Below are 9,543 nucleotides of genomic sequence, written 5' to 3' on the forward strand. Positions count from 1 at the left end.
AATGACTGGGGGTTCGTCCTGCTGATCTCACATCATCCTGTAACTTGTTGCATGATCTCCTACCTCTCTGGTGGGAATGAGGCCGGCAGTCGGTTGGCAGCCCTGAGGGGCTGTTACACCATAAGTTGTTATTAATATTCATAGGCAGTGGAGGCGATTAAGGGGGGCAAGGGGGGTGACATCCTGACCTGCAACAAAAAGGGTCTGGCAAATTGAAAGATGAGAAAAATGGCAACATTATTGTCGAATTTGCTGGATTACGATCGAACATATATGCGATTCGTGCAGAGGGTAGCATTATCAAGAAGGCCAAGGGTATGGATAGAAGAACAATGGAGAACAAGCTCAAGTTGCAGAATTACATCGAGTGTCTCAACACATGGTGTCTCAACACTGTGAGCGGAGAAAAGAATCCAAAGCGTGGATCACGTGCTCACCACCAATAAGGTGCATATATAACGTGGTTATGGGTTAATACCTGTGAATACCATAATACTATTAACATTACTTCGTAACACTATAATTAATATATATGTTATTAAATTATGTTATATTTTATATCATAGTTAACCTAATCTGGTTGTTTATCCCAGCCCCTCAATAAAAAAAAACAATGAATATATTGCCTTAGACAGAGAAAAACAGGAAACAGAGAAATTGAAAAAAAAATTATAACATGCAATAATTTCGACAAGATGGGATTATCTAACATACCATTCTTTATTGTGTCCTTTTTGCATAGAATTTTCAGAGAACACAATGACTTTTAAATCTGAATAGATCAGAAGTAGTTTGTTTTATGTTTTGATTAGGCTAATCGTGGCTGGACATATGGTTTAAAATGAGCTATGAATTATCACACAATGTACCTCCATTGGAAATCAAACCTAAGACCCCCTGCCATCGTAGCACACTGTGCTAACCACTCTAGTTGTAAATAAACTTGAAGAAGGAAACCAGTATCAATTCCGTATTTGTGCTGTTAACAATGCAGGAGAGAGCGAGCCAAGTGAAAAAAAAAAATCCACAGACGCCTAAGGCACGATTCTGTAAGTAGCATTCGACACATTTTCAGTATTCCATATGGTCTTGAGAATTACAATCACACATGTAGAAGCATATAGATTGATGGCCAAGTAGTGTTGAGTGGATGACTCACTTTGCCCAGAATGTCTTCAGACTTAACAGAAAGTGCATTTCAGCTTACAACCAGTATTTTAAAGAGGGGGAGGAACCCCCAGAAGATTCCCACCTCCACCCGCATACTTCCAAGGGTATGTGCTTATTATGGTACCTAAAGAAGTCAGCCATGCTCCGACATTAGAAAGCAGGCCAGACACAGCAAGCATGCTCATAGTCACCCTCTGAGGCAGATGAGAGTAAAAGGCACTCCGAGGTGGCAGCGAGCAACGTTTGATCTCCACTGTTTACTGTCCCAAGTATCGACTCATGGCCAAGGAGCATAAATATAAAATAGAAGATCAAGTGAGAATCAGTAAATTCAAACGTACGTTTGAAAATAGCTTTACCAAAAACTGGAGCATTATCTTCATACACATCATCCTGACGATGCTCCTTAATATTTCTGTGGCAGCTTCTATCATCTTTCTACCAGCATCCAAAAGAACATTACATGCTTGAAGCACTTTTTGTATTTTACCTTTTTCTTATTTGATGATACTTTTCTGACAATTTTTAGCTAACAACAACGCTGAGGATAAATTATAATTAGATGAAACTTATGAATGGACACTGTACAAAGTTTGAAGCTGAAAACATTTCTGTTGGGAATTTCGAATCGTTCCCAGCAATCTGATTCGTATTTCAAGCATTGAGGTGGACTAAAGAAAACTTTCTGCTACCCTTGCTTTTCTTTACTCCAATGTCCCCCCCCTAGAATTGGTTTCTGCCCAAGCTGGGGGGGGGCAATGCTCCCCTTTCTCCCTTCTGTGGCTGCACCACTGGTGCAACGAAAGTTTGAATTCTTCTAATAGTGTAATTTTCGGCAGGTCGGTAAGTGAACGCAATTTATATATGCCCTGCTCTACTTGCAAACATTATCATTGTTTTATATGTTCTCTGCATAGACCTTGAGTTTGTTGTTGAGTTTTTGCTTCAAGTTCTCATTATGCACAGGAAGGCTAATCTGGACTACTTAGAGACAATATGCAAATGCAATTCAGATAAGTTCTTCAGTATAATGTTGCCCCCCCTAATTTTTGCCACTTTTGCTTCTTCACTATGCTAAACCTTATCTACCAAGCAAAAGTAAATTGTCCTTGTCCCCCCCAGTTTTCGAACCCAATCGCCGCTACTGTTCATAGGCCATGGTGGGCAGTTGGTGGGGCATCTGACTGCCATGCTGGAGACCAATATCAATTCCCAGGTTGTTTCAGGGTGAAATTTTCCAGCAGTCTCTTTGCATAGGGTGGCTCTGAAGTTCCACAAAGGTTCTAATAAATGGTACCTAGGCAGGGGAGGGCAGGGCTCCAATCCTCTATATCCTCTCCCCCATACATATTCACTGCATGTTGCAAGTGCAGCACCCTAAAATGAATCTACACACAGCTGCATCAATCATCCTCAGTGACTGTGCCCGGTTTTCATTCAGTTTCTGTCAAACGTTTTCAACATTACCGCCAGTTCGACTGATGGAGGGACGACCCTCACTGGGATCTTCCTGACCATCAGGAAATAGACGATGTCAAATTAAAACATTGGAATGACAAAAGGCTTCATTGCTGTAAGCAGTTTTCAGCATCTCAACGATTTCTGAAGGGGTTTTACTGAGTTTTACACAAAACGTAATCACCATTCTTTGTTATGTTTTCAAATGCATGACGAGGGTACAGAACACTGCACTAGTTTAAAAGCTGTAACTCACTCAATATAGCACTGAATCAGACACCAATTTCTCTACATGTGACACTACGTAATACATGTACAAAATGCCACATTGCAGCATTTATCTTTTAACAATGTTGCCAGTCTAAGAACTTAGTAGACACACTGTGAGCATCCTGATATACTACATTTACTAATCTGTTATAGAAAAATTAATTAACTACTTAATGATGATGCTTAATGAATATATTAACCAAGCTCCTTGCTACACCTACATATCTGCAATGTTATTTCTTTTCAATCTTTCCGAATTGGATATTCTATTCATAGAATATTGTCAGAATTAATTTCTACTATTTCAATGTCAAAATACTATACTGAGTGGCTACTCAGCGTGAATTTTTCTTCATAGACGTGAAAAATTACAACTTTTATTAATCCAAATCTTATTCAATTTACACATATTTATAAATTCCTGAGGTAAGTGTTTCACAGTTTAGCTTTATTTTTATCAAAGAAAAGAAAGCTGCGTGGAAAATAAGACAGAATTCGCTCAATCCATTTACTTTGGTACTGTCCTTTGCAGAACAATCTTTCCTGACAAGCGGAAGATTAGTGTATGATAAAATATCTTGAAGTAGATTAGGTATATTTGAGTCTGAAATTCTTATACAATTAACAATTTTTCTTAGATCAGTATATCCCTTAACATTTATGACTTGTGCTTGAAGAAGTATTTCCAGACTGAATATGTGAAATGCCAAATGTGAACTCTGCACATTAAATTAAATCTTTAATATATATATACTGTTCAATTGAATTGAATTAGAAATTTTGGATACGTTGGAATCGCGCAGACCCTTCATATAAACTGTAATAATGTTCTGGTAATATACTGTATTTGTATGTGCCTGTGGTGAGAGGCTGTAATATGTAAGGTTGAAATGGAGAAAATCTGCTTGTACCCTTGATTTTTTGGAAAGTTCGCATTGAAAACCGGGAATTAGAGTAAAACCTCATTAATCCAGACCCCAATAAGCCGGATTTTGCTTAATCCGGACAGGCAAAGGTGGAGAAAAAAGCAGAATGCAAGGTTTTCATCATAATATGGGAATCGCTTATGTACGTACTGCATTGTATGTACAGTATTGCTTTACATTTTACTGTATTGTATAGTGTATTTAGGCATATGCCTTTTAAATACACCATAATAAATGTGTTTTGTTGCTATAAATGGAGTTTTAATGCACTTTCTACTGATATTTTAGGTTATTTCAGTTAATCCGGACTTTCGTAAAACCCGTCAACTTACCTCCCAATTAGTCCGGATTAACGAGGTTTTACTGTATACTTGAATTTTTTTGATGGTCCTAAAGTGGCCACCCTAATATAGTTTTGATTAATTTCTCCCTCAGCAATAAGGCGTAGAATACGTGAAATGCTCATGTCTGGCAAACAATATTCACTGGACTCTAGAATGGACCTTGTACAAACTATTGTCTCAAGTGCACGGCCCCATTCAGCTTGTTCCAACCTCCCACTCATGCGAGAAGTATCCTTAGAAGGAGAAACAGAGCAGAGGGTGCTTGAGGCAGGTAAGTGTTGACTGAAGAAATTTCCCAACAGTTCATAGCATTGATGATTTTTCTTTATCTCGAAATAAAGGAGTCTCCTTACTTACAGCCATTTTCTTCAATCGAGTTTTGATATGGTATATTCTCTACTTTCTACTGCTATTTTTTTTAGTGTTTTTCTACGTCTTGGGCTAATTTCAACAATGAGGACAAATAATAGATTAAATGAATGATGACACAAACACAATTAATCAAATGCCTGGTACTCTGTTACAGAGGCAGGCTGTTTCATTCTCACTGATGATTCAAGGAAGGACGGGGTTTAGAAAATTATGAAATTAAAAAAATATGAACAATTTCTTGGTTCATAAATATAAAAAATTAGGAAGTTATTAAAAATGTATCAAGACATACAGAAGACAACCAAAGCAGAATAAAACTGTATCTAAATATTGGATTTTTTACTTGCATCTCAGAAATTAAGTTAAATCAAATAAAATCGATAATAAGAACAGCATAGAAAAGACAAAAAGTACAATTGGTTGAATAAAAACTTTTTTCATTCAATGTGACAAAGGAAATAATGTGAAATTATAATTTAGAGGAATTTTATAAAGGAAAATAGGTATCAAACCAAAATGATAAAATTACTAACAAAAGAAAATATATTAAATTATATTAAAAATAAAGTGAAAGATTGGCCTCATGATAGTTGACTGTAATCTAAGCAAATAAAAGAGTAACTAATAATCCATGTAATTCTCAGATATCATTTATCTACGACAATTAAAAATACATATAAAAAGTACCTTTAAGACCTATCACAGTAAAGAAGAAATTAACAAAACACTCTACAACTGAAATAAAACAACATATAAATTAAGAAAGTTACTAATTAAATATAATTTATAAAAAAACAAGCAACTCGTGAATATATTCTTCCCTCTGTGTATATTCTAGATATAAAATAGCATAATTGTGATATATTTGTGGAGAGGGGAGCTAGGACTCTCACAACATATAATAGAGAAAACTAAGTTCCATAAAAAGTGCAAAAGGAAATACATAATAGAATGTAAAAAAATCTTTCAACATTTCATTAACAAAAGTAAATCAAAAACAAACACGCAGCACCATTACGTCAAGGATCACAATTATAGTTAGCGAAAATCACAGTTGAGAAAGTAAATATAATAGGCATGATTACAACTCAAGATGTTCAAATATAATACAAAATAATATGAAATGAAGGGAAAAGAAAATCAAGTGAAGAAAAACCAAATCTATGACCACTCTATGTACCAAAACTGTCTCTCAAGTGATTTTTAATAATTTTTATTGTATTTCACTATCAGATAATGGGATGTACCGATATAAAATTTTGCCAATAACCATGATGTGCTCATGTAAAATTTAACATATTGCTATTTTACTGATGTGATACAAAATTGCAAATGTTCCATGGAAAACATGAATTGTGTATTCACCTTCTTAATGAATGTTTGTAATGGGTGTCTGCAAAGGGGGTTTTTACCTATAAAAATTAACTGCATGTGTAGACTTTTAATATACAAAACCAGAGCATATAAATTATATGTTTATATCCATAAAAATATTAACACAATGGCAGAATTATGAACAAAATTTCAGGGTACTTTTAGGTATATCTGATCGGTTGGTAATCTTACCAATAAACCAATATGCCTATGTACTTTTGCCAATTTATTTATCGCATCCCTAATCAGATAAGTATTTATCTGTCACAAAATATATAGATTATCCATTGGTTTCAAATCAAATATATGTCGGTTCCCATGGGTAGGGTTACCAGATCGCTATAAGGGAACTGTAGGACATGTTGTCCCAAAATGTAGGACACAAAACATTCGCAATAAATAATACATATTTCTACAGAACACGTTAAAAAGTAATTTAAAAATGACACTCTTTCAGTTTTAAAAAATGAATTCTTAACGAATTCTTAAATGTACTGTAATATACTAAACAATGCACTTCTACACATTTTAACTGGTACTTCTCAGAAGAGAGAATTTTCTCAAAATTGCAGGTTTAGTCAAAATATATTGATGAGAGACTGGACAGTCAATCTTCGAAATTATAGGAATCAGCGTCAAACTTTTTACAAACTTCATGAAAAAAAATTCTCTCGTTAAATCCATTGTGCTGATGGTAGTGAAAATAGTCTATCAACATTTGCATTATGACCTGTAATGACTAACAAATATTCAGCAATTACTGTAGTTTGAAATAGTTACAGAAGTTTAAATCTTGGGTATTTTTAGTATAATTACAGGATTTCTACCAAAATATCAAATCTAAAATTCTTGGCTTTTTCAAGACCTTTCTTGACCTTTTTTTTTCGTTTTTGTTAACCTTTATTTATTAGATCTCTACTTAGCTAAAGTTAGAAAATAGCAAATAAGAAAATACATATCTATGATATTTAATGAAAGACCAAATGGGCAGTTAAGATGAAAACTGAATCTGTATTTTAAAAGAGAATTAGACTTGCTTCATCTATTAATGCATCCTGGACTGCATTTGGCAGACTAGCAAGGTTCTAGGGTCTGGATTCACAGCCAGTATAATCTTATGTGGGGATTGTGTTGTCGTCCCTATACGTATGTGATTGTTTCTTCATCTATCTTATCTTACCACCATTCATCCTCATCTTCACAATTAGCCAAAGGAGCAGAAAAGTTAAGTAAAATAAACTAAATAAACCAATCAGTAATTGTGAAAGCAAAAATTCTTGACCACAAGTATAATTTCCTGATTTTTATTGACTTCTTGACCTGCTTGTTGATTTATTTACTTCTTCTTGACTTTCATGACTTTCTTGACTGGTGTCTACCCTGAGTAACTCTGTTCTCTATACCTCCTGCTTTACAATCAAAAATATTGAATAAGAATGGGAAACACCTTGTTCCATTAGTATAAACCCCAAGGCAAGAAATTCCGCTCAGGCACTGAACAGTGACATCAGAATGTGAACCCAAAACTTTGTTCATTAGTTGCTTCCGTTTTCCTGTTTGTTTTCTAACAGGACAAACTTTTATTTTCATTTTGGGCAATGGATTTGTAACACGAATGGTTTCCCTTTGTTCAATGAAACACGTACTTTTTTTCCTAATCAATATTATGTTACATTCAAAATATATGACATTTATGATATTTTTCAAATTCCTCCTGGATGCCGAACATAAGGCTAAAAAGTAAGACATGTCCGGGAAGAAACGGACGTCTGGTAACCCTACCCATGGCAGAGTGGTTAACGCATGGCGTTACGAAGCCAGGGGTGCCTGATTTGAATCCTGGCCTGGGCATGGATGTTTGTGAGTGTCCATTCATCAATTTCATCATATCATCACTCATCCCCATCTTCGCAATTAACCAAAAGTGACACAAAAGCGAAGTAACATAAAGCAAATCAATCAAGTAAAATATACCAAATATCCATCATTCACATTTCTTGGCATACTTTATGGCATTTATTAGTGGATGTAAATTTTAATAATATAATCTTGAGAGATAAGTTCGATTTTTTACGTTGTTCAGGAAAACAACGGTTATTGTTTGTACATCAAATGTTGCATACAAATATTTGTTTGTTTTCTGCTCATTAGCTGTTCAAACAGAGAATGGAACATCGAGCAGACATCGATCAAGATCTGTGGATGACCCTCCAACACCTGACCCCAACTTTAAGATGACCTTGAAATTTGATGACGAAAATCCAATAGAAGAAGATGGTGAGGCTTCACCTGAAGCATTTGAAGGGAAAACGTCTGCAGTAACATGTTTGAAATGTGGACATGCCATTATGATTAAATAAAAATTCTCATGTTTGTTATTACCAAGATATGCATTGCAAAAAGAGAAAAAAAATATGCATGAAGTAGTTCATCTGTGTTTTACTTCCTTCTGTTTCAAGAGCTGTTAAAAATATTAACTGTTGTTTGTGAACTGGATTCTTTGGTTCAAATTTATCCTGCTGTGACAGAAAACAATACATTCTTGAAAATTTGATGGGTCTGCCATGAGTGCAGGTATGAGTGTGGGTTGTGAAAATGTTACAGTTTTCCCATAACAATTGACCTACATATTATGGTCTCTTAAATACCATGTAATCGCTAGATATATCATAATTGTGCCTGTCAGAAGGATACAGCTATAAAACATTCACAAACACAAACAAGAAAAACTTTCTAACATATTTTAAATGCATGTTAAACACATAATTACCATACCCATGTATTGGTTCCATTGCTATTTACAATGGAATTAGTAGTAATGGCTACTTAAATGAATAGAATACCCATAAATACATAAGGATAATGTAAGTGCATTAATATTTTTGAAACATAAAACCTTGAAATATTTTCAGAAAGAGTATTCGGCTCTATGTATTTCATAACTGCATCTTTGGATTGGTATTGTCTTGGTTAATTAATTTCAGTATAAACGTCAAATCAAGCTATAACTTAGAAATATGAAAGAGTTTCTCAGTACCATTAAAGTCAAAAACACAAGCTAAAATTAATGTTGGTGCATTGAACATTTCATATATTTAGTTCAAAAATGGAATTACATTTTTACTATGTCAAGTGCATGAAAGTTTGCTCGTATGAGAAAATTTGCAAATCTTTCTTATAAATCATCTATTATGTAATTGGCAACTAATGAATTAGTTTCACTACAGCTTTTATATTGGACAAACGATTCAAGAAAATTCACAAATATAATGCACAATGCACAATTTATACTTTGTCAAGATAATTCAAATTATATGTATATGCAATGCCTTTTTTTCTGACAGTACTCAATACTCTACCATACTGGCCTAGTTCCTTTTTATAGGTGAGGATAAAACTTTATGAACATGCCACAATATTTTCAATAGTTAGAAATCAACTTGAAGGGTACTGAAACCTTTCATTCCAGAAAAAAGCACTGTGTATATGTAATAATAATATGTTAATAATACTTCTAAGCCATTTTACTGTTTTATTCACTGCCTTTTATTTATCAAATACTCAATAGATTAAGCCATGGGTTCCAAAACTTTTTCGTTTCATGGCGCCCTTAGTGATTCAAGATATTT

At 34.3% G+C, this 9,543-nt stretch overlaps 1 protein-coding gene across 1 annotated transcript in view; it reads left to right on the top strand.

Annotated features, from left to right (window-relative positions):
* The window catches only part of LOC146003933 (histidine decarboxylase-like), a 128,641-nt gene extending 119,337 nt beyond the window's left edge, over nucleotides 1-9,304 (top strand). The window contains exons 13-14 of the mRNA XM_083142439.1: nucleotides 4,260-4,439; nucleotides 8,066-9,304. Coding sequence (XP_082998565.1) covers nucleotides 4,260-4,439; nucleotides 8,066-8,274 — 389 coding nt within the window. The 3' untranslated portion in view covers nucleotides 8,275-9,304. The remainder of the gene's footprint in view (nucleotides 1-4,259; nucleotides 4,440-8,065) is intronic.
* The last annotated feature ends 239 nt before the right edge of the window (nucleotides 9,305-9,543 follow it).

This window comes from Lepisma saccharinum, chromosome 21 (assembly GCF_977018435.1).
Source record: "Lepisma saccharinum chromosome 21, izLepSacc3.1, whole genome shotgun sequence".
Classification (NCBI taxonomy): Eukaryota; Metazoa; Arthropoda; class Insecta; order Zygentoma; family Lepismatidae; genus Lepisma; species Lepisma saccharinum.